Source organism: Pezoporus flaviventris, unplaced genomic scaffold (assembly GCF_033815535.1).
Source record: "Pezoporus flaviventris isolate CSIRO_AGI_PZ_B2104156 unplaced genomic scaffold, CSIRO_AGI_Pfla_v1 ptg000045l, whole genome shotgun sequence".
Classification (NCBI taxonomy): Eukaryota; Metazoa; Chordata; class Aves; order Psittaciformes; family Psittacidae; genus Pezoporus; species Pezoporus flaviventris.
The window spans coordinates 8,801,905-8,823,757 of record NW_026892593.1 but is presented as its reverse complement, the minus strand read 5'-3'; the positions used below and the strand labels follow the sequence as shown (position 1 = coordinate 8,823,757).

At 41.8% G+C, this 21,853-nt stretch overlaps 1 protein-coding gene and 1 long non-coding RNA gene across 2 annotated transcripts in view; one reads left to right on the top strand and one right to left on the bottom strand.

The window, feature by feature from the left end:
• Window positions 1-814: 814 nt before the first annotated feature.
• Window positions 815-17,117, bottom strand: LOC133276514 (uncharacterized). The gene is made up of 3 exons (XR_009745898.1): window positions 15,381-17,117; window positions 13,634-13,753; window positions 815-1,109 (listed from the first exon to the last, which is right to left on the bottom strand). It is a non-coding gene; the product is annotated as an uncharacterized LOC133276514 (long non-coding RNA).
• The window catches only part of NAPEPLD (N-acyl phosphatidylethanolamine phospholipase D), a 24,811-nt gene continuing 20,067 nt past the window's right edge, over window positions 17,110-21,853 (top strand). The window contains exon 1 of the mRNA XM_061467371.1: window positions 17,110-17,564. Coding sequence (XP_061323355.1) covers window positions 17,125-17,564 — 440 coding nt within the window. The 5' untranslated portion in view covers window positions 17,110-17,124. The remainder of the gene's footprint in view (window positions 17,565-21,853) is intronic.

Here is a 21,853-nt window from a genome sequence, read left to right as displayed (position 1 = left end):
CATTTCAGTTGCTCATTAACAGAGCAGTCTTTTGAAGCTGCTGCTTAAAAACTTTCTTCAGGGAATATCATAGTATTCTGTCTGCATGCAGTTCTTTTTTTCATAGGTACTTATGCACCAAAATAAGAAAGAGGAACCTGTCAGTAGCTACCAAACAACTTACTACCTGACTTCCAAAGGCATTTATCAGAAAGACAAATGGAAGAATTTTGGATAGGTCCTAACAACACTTTTTCAAGAAGAGCATGCCAAATAAAAGATTCAGCCCAGTGCAGTAACACAGTAGGAAATTCCTGCGGGTTACTTCATCTGAGTTAACAAAACAGATGGGCTTCTCCTTGCCTTTTAGCAGGCTCTCTACAGAACAAGGATCTTAGAAATTAGTCCTTTTTTATTGCTTTTGCTTACATTCTACATAAGTGTCATTTCCATACCTCCCCAGGACAGTAACCACATACAGGTGCATTGTTTTGTATCATTATACTAATAAGATGGCAAATGAGTTCCCAAAACTCCACCATTTATTTCAACCTTTTGCTTGTTTTAAGAAAAGGCCACATTAGCAAATCTTTTCTCCAGAAAATAATTAAAAGGTCACTCAAGTCTCTAGTGTAATTTAACAGAAATTAACACAACTAGTAAAACACAAAATTACTGAAAATATTAGAAATTGGCACCTGATCAGGCAGCCAAGACAGCCACCATTCTTGGAATCTGTGATTCATTCTTCCTCTGTTGAGACATCGTTCAGGTAGCAATGCTGTGAGCAGCTTTTCTTCACAATCCAGGAAGGAGATCAGATTTTTCATTACACAAAAATGCTGTTAGTGCTACTCATCACAGCTTATGATATAGTAAATGTACAGTTACATGCTATTCTAATATCCATATCACCAAGTTTTCTCTTGGAGCTCTTCTCTTAAACCCTGCTTTCTCAACCTCTGATCCCTGTAATCTCAGTAATACTTAAGTAAGTATTAACAAAACCAAACTACAGACCATGTAGTTTTATTCAGATATTAATACAGTGTGAATATAGACTTACCCAAAACAGTCACTGATACAGGGCAGTTTTTGTTTAGCTACCATGGTTCCCTGTTGCAGTTCAACTGTGGAAGAAATGTATATAAGCATCTGGCTTTATCACTCTATCCAGCCTCTTATCTGGTTTTGTAGCCTGGACCGATTGCCATGATGGTGTAGATTAGTCAGGGTCCACGATGCTAGTGCAGACTAGCCAAATTCAGCCCCTGATTCATCCCTGTGTGCTGTAGGCCTGCCTTGCGCTCCTGTTCTATGGTTGTACCACTCACCACTCTTAACTTCAGCTCTATAAAACTAGTCACCTACACACTCTCAATAGTCAGTGAAGGGAAACAGGAAACCCCAAGTGTGAGTTTTCCATAGTACTCTGGACACCACTCTTAAGATGACTAAAAAACATCTCCTCGTGGTACTTCTCTCTCCCAGTGAATGTAGAGGAATGAATGACTAGTTTAGAAGACTAAAGATACACAGTTTCTAGGCAGCTACCTGCAGGCAAAACAAATCTTACCCTGAGCTTCAGGTTAGTAGCTCATCTCAGGTTTCCCTTATCTAAAAATCAGATCCATGTATTTTATGAAATTATTAGAGGATATTATGCAGGTTATAAATGCATTTACCTGGGGGCACAACAAGTTGAACTCATATTCTGTAAGAACTTCCAGGTTTTTAATGCAACAGGCTGGAAATTCTGCAGCATCTTAAATACTGTGTTCTTGTTATGAATTAAATACAAAGAAAGCAATCATTTGAGTATTCCATGTGTTATTTATCTTTATATTACAATAAATTTATTTTTGATGGTTGCACATATTCAGGGTTCAAGACTCTCTAACAATTGTATTTTGTACTGATTTCTGTGCAATGAATAACCACACTGTAGAAGTTACCAAGGGAAAAGCTAGGAGTGTTGACAGATGGGTGGCAAAGAGAAAGCTGAGGATTTTATAACCTGAGAAGCCAGAAGTTTGGGAATGTGGGATAACATTGGTTGGGTATTTCTGCTCACATAAGCAGCTAACTTAATAAAGTTGGTATTTAAAATTTCAAGTTAACAATCTGCTTGCACTGAGTTTAGTAGTACATGTCACTAAAGATCTTTTTTTCAAACTGATTTCAGATTCACTGGCCTTTTCTTACAGTCCTCTGAAGGAAACCGTTTCTGGAGCTTCTCAAACCCATTGTTCTCTATGTCCCAGATTGATGCTTTTCTCAAATCCTGTTATAGCCCAGCATGCCAAACCTACCATTTTTTTGGTGAGAAATAGCTGCTTTTGCTGGTCATTTTCTTCCCTACCACTTTTCTACATTTTTCTACTAACTTCCAGATGTTTGGCAGCTAGTGCAGAGCAGTAATACCAAGCAGGCTGCCAAACATCTACTAATCCCAGACACTGTGTATGCCCAGGTTTTCTATTTGATGTGCGTGTTGATGCTTCTCTTTCACAAAAGCCATGCAACTCAAGCCATGTATGTTCAGAAAAACATCATCTTGCCATGCAAGAATTTCAGTGCATACATGTTAATGAGTTGGTCTGTAGACAAGCAGCAAGTTTGAAACATCCAGAAGACATTCAAATTGATGCACACATATAAAGATCCAGTATATCTAAAACACATTTCATAGAATCATTGAATAGTTAGCGTTGGAAAGGACTTTAAGATCATCTAGTTCCAAACCCCCTGCCATCAATTTGCTTCTGCATTTGCCTTTGGAACTTCAGATACTGACTGGGAGGCATGAAAGTGTCTGTGTAGTCTGGAATATATGGGGATTTATTTGAAAATCCCATGTAACTAAGTATATAAGGAAGAACTGAGTTGGTACGGGAGGCTTAAGAGATCTACCTAAGAGGCCTTTTCAAACACAACATGGTCTTCATAGCAGATGAGCTGTAGTATGGTAAACAAAAGGTTTGGAATAGGAATTCAAGTCACTGCTGATAAGTAGACTGAACAGAATCAAGGGGTGGGAAGTTACTCTCTAGCTGATTGCACTTACCACATTGATGCTATTGCATAGTGGTTCACTAATTTAAGCATTATCTTATGTTTTTCTGACTATGGCTATCAGTCATCCTGCTAATCTATTAATGCTTTCAGATCTATTTTTTGTACTATGTAATGCAGTTATTTTATCCTGGAACATTTTTTCTCAAATCAGGTATATAACGTAAGCCCAGAAAGCCTCAGAACTTCCTGCCACCTGCACAGTGCACAAATCTCACAGCTACTGCTTTAGACTTTCCCTTATTTTCATATGTTAACCCATATTTAAAAACTTGGCTTTGTACCAGTGACATTATTTACATCTCAATCTTTCCTTTTTGAATTACAAGTTAAGCACCAGGAGTAATTTTTAGTATAATTATACATAGAAGTCGATCACAAGGGATTTACTGAGAAACCCTAAACTCCCCAAAGCTTCTTGAAACTATTCTTTTTATTATTTTTCAAAGTTTTCAGCAGCCTTTGGATAAATAATAATAATAATAAAAAAGAATACATGGCATCTCCATGCAGTTTTTACTTCATCCACATAAGGACCTCATATATTTCTCAGAATATATGTATTGACCCTGGCTACATAAATCTACCCCAAATCATGTATACTTGAATAAGGAAAACCCATCTACACAGTGCAATAAAGCATGAGGAACTATGTGCATAGTTAAGATTTACTATCTGATCTTTACAGGCAAGGACTCTAAAGTCCTAAATCAAAGTTCAGCACAGTCAATGAGACACTCCAATTTAATTCAAGGTACCTGCCTTTAAACAGACGACTTGACTTGCATGAAATGGTGGATTCACAAGCAGAATACAGAATGGAATATTTCAGTTGGAAGGGACTTACAATGATCATTTAGTGCAACTGCCTGACCACTTCTTTTTAACTAAGCAAAAGTTAAAGCATGTTGTTAAGGACATTGTCCAAATGCCTTTTAAACACTAACAGGCTTTGGGGATTGATCATCGCACTAAGGAAGCCTGTTCCAGGGTTTGGCTGCCCTCTCAGTAAAGAAATGTCATTTAATGTCTCTTTTTTTTACCTCTTTGCTTGAACTTCTACAAATTCTTGTGTGTGATGCTTTGCTTTGATTTCTAAGTTAGAGAAGGAAATAAGACTTCCAGATAAAAAAGGGAAAGAACAGATAACACTGACTTAGACAAATTAAATGTTCTAAATTGTATCAGCCTGATACAACCCATTTAACCATTCTCTACTAGTTGTTAGAAGTATCTGCTTCATTCCTTCTCTAAGTAAGGAAAGCAGAAGTAAAATAAGAAAGGAAATGGTCAAGCATACAAGTGGAAAAAATAGGAGAATCCAAAACTCAGCAATTCAGGAAAGGATGTTCATTGCCTTTTAGTTCCTTTTGCCAAATAATAGAAAAAATAAAGTAAGTATCTACATAATAGCAAAGAGGAGATTATCAAGAAGATACAGCCAGGCTCTTCAAAGTGCTGTATGGTCGGAGGATGACAGACAATGGCTGTCACTTGAAATAAGAGAGCTTCAACGTGGATTTAAGGGAAAATATTTCCACCATGAGTCAGTCAAACCGTGGAACTGGTTCCCCAAAGAGCTCATGAAGTCTACAGTCTTGCAGGTTTTCAAAATCTGACAGGATAAAGAATGGTCTGAACTCATAGCTCACCCTGCTTTGAGCAGGGGCTTGGACTAGAGACCTCCTGAGGTCCCTTTCAAAATAAATTATCCTGTAATCCTATGGTGATAAGTAAGAGGAAATATGGTTTTATCAGAAAACAAGCTATTAAAAGCAACATTCCAGAGCACAGGCCTTGCATATTAGGGAGGAGCAATAGATACTTAGTATCTTGACTATAATAAGGCTCTTAACCTGGTCTTGCAGGAAGCACAGTCAGCTAAGGAAATATTCTGATCTATCTATGGACCAGGTTCCATTTTCCCTGAAAATTCCCCCATCTCAAGCCCATTCCCTTTTGTCTTGTCCTGAGGGCCACATGGAAGTGGGCAGGGAGTGGTCATGGCATGAATTGTGCTAGTTCTGCCCTATGACACCTTTCTTCATTAGGGTGGCAAGGGCTTTCCTTATGAGACAGAAAAGTGAATCTGTTATGTGGTCTTAGTGCAGTGGACTAAGTGGTATGAGTGCACATCTACACCATGTCAAAGGATAAATATTCGAATAAAAAAATGGTAACACACCAGAGAAATGGTCTGAAAAAAAAAAACAAAAAACCTAGGATGTTATTGAGGATGGAAGCACGTAAGGTATTATTTTTAAGACCATTCAGCTGCACACGAAGATGATGGAGAGTTACTGGTAAGCAGCACACCCCTCAGAAAAGCATCTATGGGTAGCATTGCATCATAAACCAAACAAGCCAGTGATGTCATACTGTTGTAAAATAAGCGGACTTCACACTGGGGTGTGTAAACAGCTCTATAAAAGACACATAAAGCAATGTTCTGTTCAGATCATCACTGATAAGACAGTGGTACAGAGATAAGACAGAGTACAACATCCATTTTTGGGTACCTTACTTGAAGAAAGACAAATAAAAAACCCACAGTAGAGCCATGTAATTTTCAGAGGTATAGAAAATGTCTCCCATGAGGTAAGATTGAAAGAATTCATTTTTTTGGTCTAGCAATGAAAGGATTGAGGGAAGATATGATATCAGTTCTCAAACCCATAAAAAGTATTGAAGAACAAACTGTTCTTTGTGTCTACTGATAGAGCAAGAAGTAATAACTCTAAGTTGCAACTTGAAGACTGAAGTGATATTTTACAAAAAGCTTTTGGACTGTAAGGAGTGTTATGCAGTATCTGACCCTGGAGAGGTCTGAAGAATCAGCGTGACTACAAATTTTCAAGGTCATGTTGAACAAATATCAGTTAGGAGCTGATTAGAGTGGATTCTGCTCTGAAGCAAGAGGATGAAATGGAAAACCTTTTCAGATCTCTTTTAAAATCATGTCTACAGAAGCAACTCCATTGTCCTCATTACTAAATTGGCATGAGAAAGGAGGCAAAATGCACCAGTGTCAACTCTCCAAGTTTTCTTAAATTATGCCAAGTATTTTTCTCTACTTGTTAAATCTCAGTTTTGTTTTATATAGTATAGTATATATGAAACTAGAAAATAATTTCTGTTAAGGTTGTTCTCTTTTGTGTTTTGTAAATACTTTTTTAGCTTATCCTGTGATCAGCTGGGATAAAAGAACCCTTTGACTTGTAACTGCTCATTTTGTTTAAACGACAGGAATGGCAGGGGTAAGAGAACCCTTTGGTTAGCTTTGCTTCTGCTGGAGAACATCTCTTGCAATTGCTTGGTAAACCACCTTTTGTCCTGGTCTTTTTACACTGACTTTCTAAACTCTTGAAAGTTCTTGTAGTGTTACGGTTTAACCTCAGCCAGCAGCTCAGTCCCACACAGCCACTCACTCGCTCCCCCACTGGTGGGATGGAGGAGAGAAACGGCAGGGTAGAAGTGAGAAACCTCGTGGGTTGAGATAAAGGCGGTTTAACACGTAAAGCAAAAGCTGCACACAAGCAAAGCATAAACATAAATAGTGGAATTAAATATCAGTAAGAGAACACTAGTCCCTCACTTCATTTTCTACAAAACAGCAAATCACTTTGTTCTTTGGCTATGCCAAATCCATAAAAGTCTTGATTTCTAAAAGCTTCTATCCTGGGAAGCTTAGAAACAGTCTTATTTTCCCCCATTTTAGAGGCAGTTTTATTCTGCACTTATGTTAAGTATTCTTAACTATCTTTTATTAATAAATGCCATTATTTTGTTATCTGCCTCCAGAAGCATTTCCTCTGGAAGAAGCTTACCACTGTGCAGCATTGTGCTGTATGCTCATGTCATTTAATGTCATTATATTTTGAAGAAAAAACTATAGCAGAATTCTTAAAGAAGCATCAGTCATTTCCCAAGTTATAATTAATATACATGATAATTACATTCCCATTAAAAAAGGCAATGACACTTTTGTAGCTTGGTTGCCTTTATGGAGTTTACACTGTCAATAGACCACCATCAACAATTATTTATGCATTTTAAGTAACAGTTGTGCAGTTCTGCTCTGGTTTTGCTAACACTGTAAGTCTCAGTTCAGATGCATCTGTCTTCCAGTGACATCTATGCCTGCTTTCTTTCATTTATTCCATGAACCAGCTGTGTTGACTGATGTCTGAGAAATCAAGTTCACTCCCAGAATAATCCCATTGTAGTCAATTTAGTTCCAACGAGGACCAATTTGACCCATGGAGCTCAGTATATTGTAGGAGGTCATGCAGCCTGTCAGTAGCTCAGACAGGATTTAAATAGAGGATCCTCCTGAATCCCAATTCACATGAGTCTCTTTTGACATCATCATCATGTCTACACAATCAGAGTGACATTTTTTCAAATGCTACTCGGAGCATTGCTCATCTGTTGGTGTACTAAAAAGTGACCTTCATGGCTTTAGTCACATGCCCTCATTCTTCATTTCCATGTATTCATAACTCTCTCCTCTATTCACTGCCAGCTGTTAAAACCAAAGCGGATTTCCTTTCCGTCTCCCTCCTGTGGAAGTTGTGGATGGAGAAAAAGTTTGAGGCTCATTTCAGGAGAGCAGTAGCCAGGGAAGCCAGAAGTTTATATTAGTGCCAGAGCAGCAACTTAGCAGCTGAAAGCAGCTCCCTAGTAGTACATAGCATGCCTGCACAGCGTGCTGACAGCTACTATAATAGTCCAATTATGAAAGACCCTCACTGAATGTAGTGCTTTGGACTAGGGGATTTCTTGAAACCCCTTCTAGCCCTGTATTTCTATGATGTTTGCATAATAAAGCTACACAAGCAGTTTGTGCAGGCAAGGAAAAGGACTGTCCATGATTCTGAATATCTACAAGCAATCATGAGGAAGCTCATGATTTACCTCATTGTTAAATACTTGTTTTCTTATGAGTATTTTCCTATAGTAACTTTACATGATTTTAAAAGTCATTACTTTTTCTTGTTTTCCACTTCACAATGTATTTTTCATTGTAATCTAAAAACTAACTTACTTGAAATTGTGCAGAAGTTCTCGGTTATAATACCACCAACACAAACTCATTTTAGCCAGTTTTTTTTCTGAAACCATGCTCTGTGCCTTTCTGTCAAACTGAGTGGTCAATATCAATGATATTTGAAAGAAAGAAAGAAAGAAAGAAATTTCAAGAGTTTAATGTGGATTAGGAAATCTTGGAGCATTCTCCAGGTTCTTAGTAAAGGTGGAGAACTCAGCTATGTCCCAGTTCACACTATGAAGAAACCTAGGCAGGCATCTGTCCTTTTTCCTGCAGCCTGGTTTGCATAGAAAGGAAACATGGCAAATCTGTATTTGATGGGATCTAAATGATGCTCCAAACACACCAGTTCTGGCCACCCAAGTACGCAAGGCCATGGAGCATGTAATAGTACACACCAGAAGTAAGCCTAATACAGACTGAAGTAATTAAGTTCCTATCATTTTCTTTAACACCAGTTAAAATGTAGGAAGGATGTAGGAAGGAGACTCAAGTCAGTTCCCTGAGTATGGGAAAAGTAGGCAGAACACAGCAGCATGCGTTATCTTAGCATGAGCCAGTTGGCAGTGGGCACGTGCTTATGCTGGCCAGCCTTCCTGCACATACAACTAAGTGGATTAACCACAGCACACACTGTGTCTTGCCCAAATAGATGCCATGGAAGGCATGGAGAGAAATGGGCTTGGATTATTGCACTGGGAGGGTGAAACTACAGAGCAGTGACTAAAAATGAGCAGGACACCAAGCTTGTTTAGTTTCATTCTTTCTGAAATAACCTATTCATATATGATTTTATGTTTCTATGTGGCTTTGTATTTCCATATGTGCTCTGAAAGTATATGAGTAAACAGTGGCCACAGTTTTTCCAGGACTATCACTGGTTTTATTCTGTGTTGTTGCTCGAGGAATTAAACCAATTTTAAACTAAAAAATGAGACAGATGGTGAATTCAAATAAATTGTTGCAATCCTAGGGTTTCTGAATGGGTATGTCACATGAAGGGGGATGGGTTTGTAGCTGGGCTTGCCCCAGTGGGGCAGCGCTCCAGAATTAATGAAGACTGGGAGGCCTCCTACAATCCTAGGGTGAAATCGGTGTGCTCAGCTCGCTCCCTGAAATGCCTGTACACCAATGCGCGCAGCATGGGAAATAAGCAGGAGGAGTTGGAAACCTGTGTTAAATCAGGAGATTATGATCTGGTGGCAATTACAGAGACGTGGTGGGACAGCTCACATGACTGGAATATAGTCATGGAAGGCTATGTCCTTTTCAGGAAAGACAGGCCAGCCAGGCGGGGTGGTGGGGTTGCACTTTATGTGCGGGAGGAACTACAGTGCACCGAGTTCTGTCCAGGGACAGATGATGAGCGAGTTGAGAGTCTGTGGGTGAGAATTAAGGGGCAGGCTGGCAGGGGGGATACTGTTGTAGGTGTCTGTTACAGACCACCGGATCAGGGTGAGGAAGTTGACGAGGCCTTCTACAGGCAGCTGAGAGCGGCCTCACAGTCACAGGCCGTGGTCGTCGTGGGGGATTTTAACTTCCCTGATGTTTGCTGGAAGGACCACTCGGCAACCCAGCCGCAGTCCAGGAGGTTCCTCCAGTGTATGGATGATAACTTCCTCCTGCAAATGGTGGATGAGCCGACCAGGAGAGGAGCGCTGCTGGATCTCATCCTCACTAACAAGGAGGATCTGGTCGAAGCAGTAAGGGTTGAGGGCTGCCTTGGTTGCAGCGACCACGAGATGGTGGAGTTCAGGATCTTGTGTGGCAGGACTAGTAGAATACCAAGTAGAATTGCAACCCTGGACTTTAGCAGGGCAAACTTTGGCCTTTTCAAGCAATTGCTAGGGGAAATCCCATGGGCAAGGCTGCTTGAAGGTAAAGGGGCCCAAGATAGTTGGTTGACATTCAAGGACTGCTTTTTCCGTGCTCAAGATCGGAGCATCCCGACACGTAGGAAGTCAAGGAAGAGGGCCAAGAGACCTGCGTGGCTAAACAGGGAATTGCTGGGTATGCTCAAGTGGAAGAGGAGAGTTTACAGGTCATGGAAGGAGGGGCTGGCCACTTGGGAGGAATATAAGGCTGCTGCTAGAGGATGTAGGAAGGCAGCTAGGAGGACTAAGGCATCCTTAGAATTAAACCTGGCAAGAAGGGTCAAGGACAGCAAAAAGAGCTTTTTTAAATACATGGCAGACAAAACTAACACCAGAGGCAATGTAGGCCCACTGATGAACGGGATGGGTGCCCTGGTGACAGAAGATAAAGAGATGGCAGAGTTACTGAATGCCTTCTTTGTCTCTGTCTACTCTGCTGCGGGCAGTCCTGAAGAGCCCTGTACCCCTGAGACCTTAGATGAAGTCAGGTCGACGGAGCGGTTTGCCTTAGTCGATGAGGAATGGGTTAGAGACCAGTTGAGCAATCTGGACATCCATAAATCCATGGGTCCAGATGGGATGCACCCGCGGGTGCTGAGGGAACTGGCGGAAGTCATTGCTAGACCACTCTCCATCATCTTTACCAAGTCTTGGGAAACGGGAGAGGTGCCTGAGGACTGGAGGAAAGCAAATGTCACTCCAGTCTTCAAAAAGGGCAAGAAGGAGGACCCGGGTAACTACAGACCGGTCAGCCTCACCTCCATCCCTGGGAAAGTGATGGAACACCTTATCCTTGGTACCATCTTAAGGCATATCAAGGATAAGAAGGTTATGAGGGGCAGTCAACATGGCTTCACCAGGGGGAAATCATGTTTGACCAATCTCTTAGCCTTTTATGAGGAAATAACACAGTGGATGGATGATGGCAGAGCGGTGGATGTGGTCTACCTTGACCTCAGCAAAGCATTTGACACAGTCTCCCACAGCATCCTCGCGGCTAAAATGAGGAAGTGTGGACTGGATGATCAGGTAGTGAGGTGGACTGCGAACTGGCTGAAGGAGAGAAGCCAGAGAGTTGTAGTCTATGGGGCTGAGTCTAGTTGGAGGCCTGTAACTAGTGGAGTGCCTCAAGGGTCAGTACTGGGACCGGTATTATTTAATATATTCATCAATGATTTAGATGAGGGAATTGAGTGTACTATCAGCAAGTTTGCTGATGACACTAAGCTGGGAGGAGTGGCTGATACGCCAGAAGGCTGTGCTGCCATCCAGCGAGACCTGGATAGGCTGGAGAGTTGGGCAGGGAGTAACTTGATGAAATATAACAAGGGAAAGTGTAGAGTCCTGCATTTGGGCAGGAACAACCCCAGGTTCCAGTATAGGTTGGGGAATGACCTGTTAGAGAGCAGTGTAGGGGAGAGGGACCTGGGGGTACTAGTGGACAACAGGATGACCATGAGCCAACACTGTGCCCTTGTGGCTAAGAAGGCCAATGGCATCCTGGGGTGTATTAGAAGGGCGGTGGTTAGTAGGTCGAGAGAGGTCCTCCTTCCCCTCTACTCTGCCCTGGTGAGACCCCATCTGGAGTATTGTGTCCAGTTCTGGGCCCCTCAGTTCAAGAAGGACAGGGAGCTGCTGGAGAGAGTCCAGCGCAGGGCAACAAAGATGATTAAGGGAGTGGAACATCTCCCTTATGAGGAAAGACTGAGGGAGCTGGGTCTCTATAGTTTGGAGAAGAGGAGACTGAGGGGTGACCTTATCAGTGTCTATAAATATATAAAGGGGGAGTGTCACGAGGACGGAGCCAGGCTCTACTCAGTGGCAAACAATGATAGGACAAGGGGTAATGGGTACAAACTGGAACACAAGAGGTTCCACTTAAACTTGAGAAGAAACTTCTTCTCAGTGAGGGTGACGGAACACTGGAACAGGCTGCCCAGGGAGGTTGTGGAGTCTCCTTCCCTGGAGACATTCAAAACCCGCCTGGACGCATTCCTGTGTAACATTATCTAGGTGTTCCTGCTCCGGCAGGGGGATTGGACTAGATGATCTTTCGAGGTCCCTTCCAATCTCTAACATACTGTGATACTGTGATACTGTGATGTCACTGGTTAGTAGGAAATAAAAATCTATAAATCTCCAACATTGCGTGTAAAACGTCAAAGGTGTTAGATTCACACATGAGAAGGAGGAGTCAGCTTTAACACTCTGTAGCTTTCCAAACAGCTTCTGTAAAGCATGTAGAATAAATGGTTGAACTGACCTGTCACATTTCCATGATAAGCTCATCACTTTATTGTTGCACCCCCAAAAATAATCCTATTTGGGGACCCTGCTGGTGAAAACTCAGGCCTGTGCACCATATCAACATTCTTTTCAGCAGTCTAGGTAATCCTGGAGATATATGCAGCCTGGAACAACCCCCACCATCATATTTCCACCATGAAGTCCATAAGAGTATATTCTTCCATACTCTTGTACCATGCCTCCTTCCCTTCCTATACATTGCATCTTTTTGCTCCCCAAGCACTTTGTAGTGCTGCCAGTGCAGTAGCCCTCTCATTTTACAGGCTGACCGTAAGCCAAACAATGAAGTGATGTCTTGGCAGGATGAATATTCCTCCCACATTCCACAGGACTCGCAACGGGCACTCCCTGCCAAAAGGCTAATTCATAGCCATGAAGGCGGCCAGACCATCTTAAAGCCCAATTGAGACTCAGCATGAGGGCTGTCAGAGGATGTGTACCTGCCTTACAGTAACCCATTTGCTCTATGGAGAATAAAAGCACAGAACTAAAGTCAAATTCTTCTTAAAGCCACAAAAAAATGAAACCACAGAGATATAAATGGCATAAGAATAACGACCATTATATATGCAGAGAGTGAATCTGGTCGTATCAGAAATTAAACTATAGGGTATAGTTAAGATCTTAGCCATTGCCAACATTCACATCCAAACCATGGCTCTATGCATAGTACTCTCATAAATAATGGACAGTCACAAACTCCGTGCATTTTAATATCAGTCTGAAATGATTGTTAGAGGGACACTTTTCAGTAATGCATTTTGGCACACAGGAACAGTATGTTATCATTATGCCTGCAATGAAAACTGTACAATAGTCTACAATTCCTAATTCACAGCTCATAACAACATAACAGGTTATGAGCTACCCTACATATTCTTATTTTTAGTGTTCTGTACATCCAGAATGTCTTCTTCCTGTTTATTAAACCTGTTACTGTATCTTGTGCACAATTACAAATTCAATTGCAGAAGGGCAAGGATTTTTCTTTCTGTGCAGTGCCGCTCACAGAGAGGAATCTGTATCTCGTCAGACCTTTTAGACACTGTAATTGAATTTCCTAAATAAATTTTAATGATAGTAATTTTGCAAAATGTTAAGCAATATTACAATACATTACTGGGTACTGACCGTGACAGCACCATCTCATGGTAGTGCTTGTTCAAAATGACACTGCCAAGCTTCACCGATTTTGGAAACAAATGCAACAACTGTAATTTCCCCTGAGATACATGGTTAAATCTCAAAATCAGGTGGTGACTAAAGCTAGATGTGTTCCAGTAAACTATGGAATGGGCTTGGCTTTTGCCACACTTTAATAACATTAAATTGCTAGCAAGGTTGCTACCTGAGGTTTGGCTTTCCCATATGGTTGCTAAGCATGCTTCAGGGACTAGTGTGGTCCAGGGAACACTTCCAACAGCAATTCTGATGCAGCTGCCTGCTCTTCAATATTAGGGCGGTTTATCTTTATGAAAACACATGCATTTTAGAATTGGGTGTTGGGGCTAGAGAATGCTCCTGGCCCATTACTATTACAGCACAGTCTAAATGTGGCTGTTATGGTTCCAGTTGATTGTGTCCCCAGTTCTGTCCCCCAGATAGTTAAAGACATACCAGCTAGGCATCAGAGTGTATTTTGTACAATATTTAAAAGCATATTTTAACTGTAGTTTGTAAGTTCTTTCTCTGTAGTACCAAATATTGTCAAATTGTTTATCATGTAAGAGGTTTGGATTCGTAATGGTAAACATAACATAGTGATTTCATTAAGTATTGTATTTTGATTATACATCAATTCTGTAACTAAGGCAATTTAATGTTATCATCAGCAATTACTGTGAAGCATTTTGTATCTATATGTATATAGACAGAAATGCATAAGCTGCTTGCGTAACCTTCTTTTACAGGGTAATGTAACATCCAACGTGATTTGAAACTCCGCTTGCTTCTGTCTGCAACAGATGCCAAATGACTTTTCTCCCTTAACCTTTCTCCAAAACAGTGTGGATACCATAAGAGCGGTTGCCTCTCCACACTGCAATTAGAAGGGCTAGCTTTGGCTTTTGGTTGACCTGATATGGGCCAGTTTTGCCAGAGAGTCTTTTATTAGCTTAGTAGAATTTCTCCTGGTGAAAAATTTCCATTCTATTAAAAAGTGTGGTATAGTCAATATCAGAGTGGTGAAAAATTCCTTTGCCGGGATAGTTTATTTCACTCAGAAATCCAGTACAAACTGCTCCAGCAAGTGTGTTTTTTTTTTTTTACTGCAATAAACTGTATCTGCACTACCACAGTAAACATTGCCTAGTATACAGCAAGCCTGAGACTAAAGGGATTTTGGATTATGACTTGATATTCTGAGATGGAGCGAGGGATGGTTTTGTTATAGAGGATGGTCTTCAATCAAGTCAAGACAGCTCAGTTATAAAGTTGTAAAAAATTTAACTACAAGAATTTCTGCTTTTTCCTACTTCAGACTGTGTTTCAGTTACAGCCCAAGATGAGCATCTTTCTCTGACACAGCTTGTGTCAACTGACTAAACTTCGTGAAAAGACACACCTTAGAGATCTAAAAAATATACCAGTAAGCTTCAGTTGCAGAGAAGGTTAAACCCTTCATTGAGAGAAGTTTTATAACCAAGTTAGTTGAGCTGTCCTGCCCATGATTAATGCATACACTGTCTCCAAGGGAAAGACACCACTGCAGACACAATTCATGAAATACTAACTGTGTGATTCTAATTAAGATATAGGCTGTTGCATTAAGCAGATTAAGCTAGGTTAAGGAACTTATCCTTCCAAGTGGTTAATGAAATGGTATACCCCAGAAGCTTATTCAATAAAAAAACTGTTTCAGCTGTTAAATTTAACTATGGCAAAATAAAATGCATTGACCCCCAAAATAACTCCACTTTGCTACCTCTCAGTATCTGTGCAGTACAAAGAATCTCCCCAGTATTTTTTTCCATCTGTAGTGGACAATATATAGGGCCATTCTGAGTAGTAAAAATGCAGGAGTGCATACCACTGAAGGAAATAAAATTATTAAAACTCCTTTTCTTAAGACTAGGTGCCAAGCAGAAAACTCTTACCTCATGCACAGATGGCTGGAACCTTCCCATCTGTTAATAACAACTTCTGGCCTCCAACTCCTGCAGGATCCCAGTGTCACTCCTCTAAGAGTATTAGCAGGTCTGGGGTGTATTAAGAGTCAGATCTCTGTTCTGGGTTTACACAACTCTTTGAGCACAGATGTCCCACTGGGACTTTTCCTTAGTTTAAATATATTTGTGTGCCTAATATGAAGGAAAGATCAAAACCTACCAAAGCAGCAGGACTAGACTGAGTTGGCTCTTGGGAAGACTGGAACAGGAAACTAGTTTAACATCCTGGTTCTGTTGAAGAGCACATCTGAAGTTAAATTTCCTCCTGTTGTACACACTGGAGTGGCAGAACAGCTAACAAGGGCTGATATGCACTTCTAGTGGTGTCAGAAATAACTTGAACAACCATACAATTCTTCACTGGTTGTTATACCAGAGAAAGAGATGTTTCCCTTTCAAACTGAAAACTGCATGCTGCACTGACACCAGTTGTCTTTACTTACAGCCTCCAGATGTTGACATCTGTATTTGTAGCACAGACAAAATGTATTTACTAAAGTACAACTTCCTGAACTGCAGCTTTTGCAGCACTGGTGGCACAAACTATTTCCAAATGACACATGGAAGAGATCTGCCTACCAGGAGATACTCAGCTGGTGCAGGATGAGCATCCCAAACCCACTGCTTTTGGCAATCAGTTACTACCAGCCTGCTGGCTTACTCAAATTTCTGTACATAGGCACTAATTATTACTAACTGCTAATGGACATTGATTAGAGCTATGGAGGGCAGTTTTATCCTCTGACTCATTATGTAGGTCTCAGATTACATAAAGTAGCAGTAAAAATAACCGATATAGACTTGTGTTTAATAATGTATGAGTAAAAGTCATTGCTACTACAAGGCTATTTTAGCACTAGACATACTGATAAGAGATGAAATGATCAGGAAATGTCAGGTGAGAAGAATGAGAAGTAAGTAATAAAATAGGATTTTCCAACTGGCAAAGGTCAGCAAATCTGCCTGACCATAAGCAACAAATATGTATCTGTCATCCTCGTACAGAACAAGATAACTTGGTAGTATCATCCTTCCTCTACCTTACAGAGACTGAGAGGACAGATTAATGATAAGGGTAACACTCATGTTTCTGGCCTCCTAAGACCTAGCATGAGAACTTGTCCTTCACTGATAAACTGGACATCCATTCCTAAGCTTCAAGATAAAATGTATGTAAATGTGTTACTGGAGATCCAAATAGACTTGGATTTCATACTGCTGTTATGTAGGACATAAGTTTTTTCATACCATAGCTGCATAACTTAGTGCTTTACCTTCTATTACATACTTAAGGAGGTAAGGAAATATTGAGAAAAAAAACAGACATTTATTCCTGAGAACCTATTTTTCTGGATTGGGTGCTGCAGAATCCCTCACTTCCCAACCCATCAGCTGGAGTCGCATGGAAGCTACTGACACGTGTAAGCAGGAGGTGAGGGGGTGGTTGTAACCCAACACGCAACGAAACTTGGACTGGAGCGTTAACTTCCTAAAGCACAGGAGTGACCATGGGGGTACAGGGATCTTCGAGATGGGATGCTCTGCGGGAAGGCAGCCGATGGCCATAGGTGGCTTCACGGGTATCCCCAGTGATGGCGGCACTGTTTCGGGTTCCTGAGGAAACCGAGCCTAGAAAACTTTTCCGCTGCAGCACCAGGTGCATGCTCGGAGTATGCTCGTATTCCCAAGTGTTTACCAACTGCGGGGCCGGCCACAGGCAGAACCTAATGCTTCCCTGTTCCCGGTGCCGGCGGGTAGCCCGGCCTCCAGCAGCAGCGCCAAGCTGCCCCGCCATCGCTCTGACCCGCGGGAGTCCGAACGCCACGTCTCCCCAAGCAGAGGCCCCCCCCCCCGCCGCCATCTTGGTAACGCGCCGCCAGGCGGAAACCCACTGCCCCGCGCCATGGTGCGGGGTAGGGCGCTGTGGAGCTGCTGCCTGCAGCTAGCCGCGCTGCCCTCAGCGTCGGGTGGGCGAGGGAGGAAGCAGCAGCCGTTCAACGGCTCCTCCTGGAGAGCCCCGGAGCCGCCGCGCAGGGGGTGGAGCGGCACCATGGAAGAGGAGGAGGAGGAGGAGGAGGACGAGCCTCCTCAGGGACGGCAGCAGCCCGGGAGGTGAGCGCCTCTCCGGCGACTGGCAGCGCTCGAGGGGGGGGGGGGGGGGGGGTCGCTGCCCCCACACCTTCCTGTGGGCAGGGAGGGACCGAGCCGAGCAGCGCTCCCGCCCCGCGCCGGCCCGGAGGAGACGCACCTGCGAGACCCGGCGCGCTCAGAGCCCGTCTGGCGGCCGAGCGCAGGGCACCCGGAGCCGCGCAGCGCTGCGCACCTGCTCCGAGGGCGGCTCGCTAGACTGAACGGTAGTGGGAATTCCGCCGGGTGAGTGTGGCGGGGGTACCGCGCTGAGCCCTGCGGGAGGCGGCAGGAAGCGGGGCTGAGGCGGAGAGTCCCGCCAGCGGGGCAGAGCGAGCGCGGGCGTCCGCTCAGGAAAGTTAAGCGGTGGGCGAGGTGCCGGGGCGGCTGAGTGCTGGCCCCTGGCCCGGAGCGGCAGCGCAGCCCGGTGCCTTCCCGCGCTCCTCGGCCCCTGAGGTGGGCGCACACTGCCGGTGGCGGGGCTCCCAGCCCGCGTAAGGTGCCGCGGTGGGTGGTGACAGACCCGGGCCAGCTCCAGAAACAGTTGGGGACCCGGGCACCCTTCCCACCGACGAGGGAAGCCCTGGAAGAAGTCCTACCTTCTCCTCCCCGCCTTCCCAGCGGCGATGCTTTCGTTTACCGTAAATTGACGGTAAAATATGCTGCAGCAGCGCTCAGAGAGAAACAAGTTACATAATTATATAATCGCCTGTAAGAAATAATACGCTTCATGGTATTGACGGTTTGGCCGGTGTTTTTCTTTGAAGGGGAGACGCGAACAGATGTTCTTGACTTGCTTGGTGCGAAGTGGAAGATATTAACAGTCATTTAATGTAATTAGTTAAAACAAACAATCCCAATGACCGGCCATTATCTCTAGTAAGGTTTTAGGGAGAGGATGTGTTGAGTGTGTTGAGTGTGTTGACGGTATGCAGTCAAGTTTATCTTCAACTTCTGCAGAAACGGCTTTTCTAGTGACGATTATGATTTCTTACTCCTTGCTTTGCTAAATGCCGATTATGAAGCGAGTTTTCAGTTTTAAAGGAAACTACTATAGGTGTTTTTCTGTATTTTTCAAACTACACCAACCAAAGTGATATAAAAAAATTAAGGACAGTGACAGGATAATCAAATCTGTTTCCTGGCAAAAGACTCTTGAAAAGTCATGTAGTTTTTAAGTCATAGTAGCAGTTTTATCATTTAGTAAAGTAGGAAGCTTCATTCATTTTGTAGGTAAGGCTTTAAGGAAGATAAGAAGAAATAAGATTTTTATGTTATTAATGTAAGAATTACTGCATCAGATGCTTTAAAAATGCCCCAAATGATCTGAAATCGAAATACCTATTATAAAAGTATAATGGGAATTTTGAACACCTGGAGATTAGAAAGTCCTCTCTGATTCACTTGCTGTGATGGAGAGGACGCAGTGGGGAAAGGAGGAAGTAAGGGACGACAGTGAAACGCTTCCAAATATAAATAACAATTAATTTGCATTAACTTGTCCCAGATCAGGAGAGATCTGCAGCCTCTTTAAAAGGATGCAATTATTATTATTCTCTCGTTTCAATAAGTAGATTTGAGGAATTGCCTCAGCAGAAATCTGCCATTTTCTCAGCCTTTATAAGTTTAAGATAGAACCAAAACTGCTAATTCTCTGTAGAGAAATAGCTTTTAAGTTCTTTTCTACAAATGGGAAGGCAATTGTTTTGTCTGTAACAAGAAAAAAGGAGATGTTACCATGTTAATTCGTGCCTTTATATGTAGCACCTGCTGTGAAATTACTGTTTTCTTCTGTCACATCTAGGAATCCCTTCCTGATCTCACTTTGATTTTCTTCTAGTCAGTTGCTGTAAGTATGTAGCTTGCAGTATGCTGGATAGCACTGTAATAAGAATCCTACTTCTCATACACTCAGAGCCAGGATCGAGGTAAATCACTTGGTCGTCTTATGTCTAATTGCAGCTTTGAGTAAAAAGGATTTTTCAGTAAACCAGATGTTGCACTTGGTTTGAATATCCTTAGGAAATCTAGGAAAGTAGCTACATGTTATTTACTGTTTGCATGTAGTATCTTAGTATTTAGCAGCTGTATAAGAAGGGTTTTGAATAGCATACAACTGCGCCCAAGCAGATAAACATATAAAGGTTCAGCAAAGAGAACTGGGCATTACTAAATGACACTATGAAAACACGTTACTGCGTTGTCTGAAGTGTGAAAAACAAGGTTTGGTAAGATGTTGTGTGAGTGAAAAGTGGTAAGGAATGTATATTGAGATGTATATCTTGTATTTTCTTGTGTAAGACCTGTTACCATGGTTGGAGCTGGTAGTGCTACTGTCTGCTGAGTAAGGCTTATGATAAGATTTCAGTTTTTAATGCTTATAGTATTTGGAAATAGTTCCAGTTGTTTGGGCAGAAATTCCCCATGCTTTGAGTCGTTTTTTGAGGGATAGTTTCAGTGAGGTTCAGCTGTTTCTGAAAAAGAGGTTGTGGCAATAACAAGTTATGTGTGTCTGTTCAGCTGTATTCAAACAAAACACTTTGTCTCTTTAAAACACTTACATATTTAGAATGGAGCCTTGAAAATTAGTAGATGGCTCATACATATGCTGGAAATGTGCCTTGATTCTTCCATGAGAAAAGAACCAAAACAGCTTTTAATATTAACACTTTTGTTGTTGACTAATAACCAAAGCCCTTTGCATTTCATTCAGAGTACATGAAGAACATCATAACCTACAGTTGTGGAGGTGGAGTAGAATGCTGGTTAAATATAGGAAGAAGGGTTGCCATGAAAAATGTTAACGTGTTTTGGTGTTAACAGTTTCCGTGGGTATTTGTGTTTTGCGGTGTCTGATGCCCTACCACTTGGATTTTTTTTTTTAGTGGCTGTGTTTCAGTTAAAGAAGCATAAGAGCGCTGCATGGTGTGTGCTTTCTATCTTTCCACTGCAAGGTTCTGGAGATTCAAAACTTTTGTATTTGGAAAGGGTGATGACCTTTTGGCTTGCCTCATGTGAAAGATGGTCTTTGAACACTTACGTGCAGGTAAAACGTATCTTTCAACAAAGAAAAACTTCTAATTTCCTTATCTTAACTGACTTGAAAGTTATTTGTGTAGATTTTGATAAATTTGAAGTAAAATAAGTAGTTCTGTAAAGTACATATATGTATGGGGTGTGTGTACATACATATGCAGGCAGATGGAGAGAGAGAGAATGTGTTCAGAGAAGCAAAAGCTGAGCTTATGTTGAAATAAAGCAGATTTAGAAAAAAATTAGGGAAATATTTTTATATTGCAGAGAAATGACATTGGGTCCTATGTGCTTGGACTTTGAACTGAAGAGAGGGAATCAAATACACAGCATTTAAATACATACACGAACAAAACTATGACTGTGTAACGACTTAAAAACTAGCTTAGCGCTTGGGTGTTGCTGCACTTCCAGGACAGCTGAGGCTTTACAGTGTTTTAAAGGTTTATCCTCAATGTGAGTCTAGAAAAAGTTTGCATATGAGTTTGTTCCTTTCTGACATAGGGAGAAAAGGAAGCAGTAAATTAAAAGGCTTCATGAGTGAGGTGGAGATAGCAATTGTGCAGTTGCAGACATTAAAGTGCCAGACTTTATTATAAATGGAACTGCTTCAGGTTCTGCTTTGCCACAAGGATCCTGTGGATCAAGGTTTTAACATAATTTCTATGCACTTTTATGGAAACAGTTTTTGTGTTGCCTTTATGGCCATGTGCTACAAAGTAAATCAGATTTCTGCGGTAGCATGTTCAAGTAGAGCCCTAGTTTCATTAAACATGTAGTAGTATTTCTTTTCAGACACATCTAATTGATGTTAAGATGTTAGATGGGAAACCTTTACCCTCAGGACTGAGTGTGAGCTTGTAATACTTTAAAACTTTATTTTAGTTAAGAAGAACCTGTTCTATCAGCTTCAACATGATATAATAACTTAAAATACTAAACCCATGATGCGTAAGCTGATAATTCATGGGACTGGCTAAAGTGGATTCATAAATGCTAAACTTTAAAGACTGGTCATTTTTTCTCACAGTCCCAGTCTGGAAAGGTTTGCCTCTGTTATTAACTATAGGCACAACAGGAGAACAGCAATGAACTGCTCATTTACACAGATACTTACAGGAGTAGAGCTACTGACAGAACCCTAAAGTTGGTGTGCAGATACTGTTGGGTTGGTACAAGTTTCATCTTCGCTCTTTTGGAAAAGCTTTATTGAAATTCTGTACAAGTGTGAAGGGCTATCC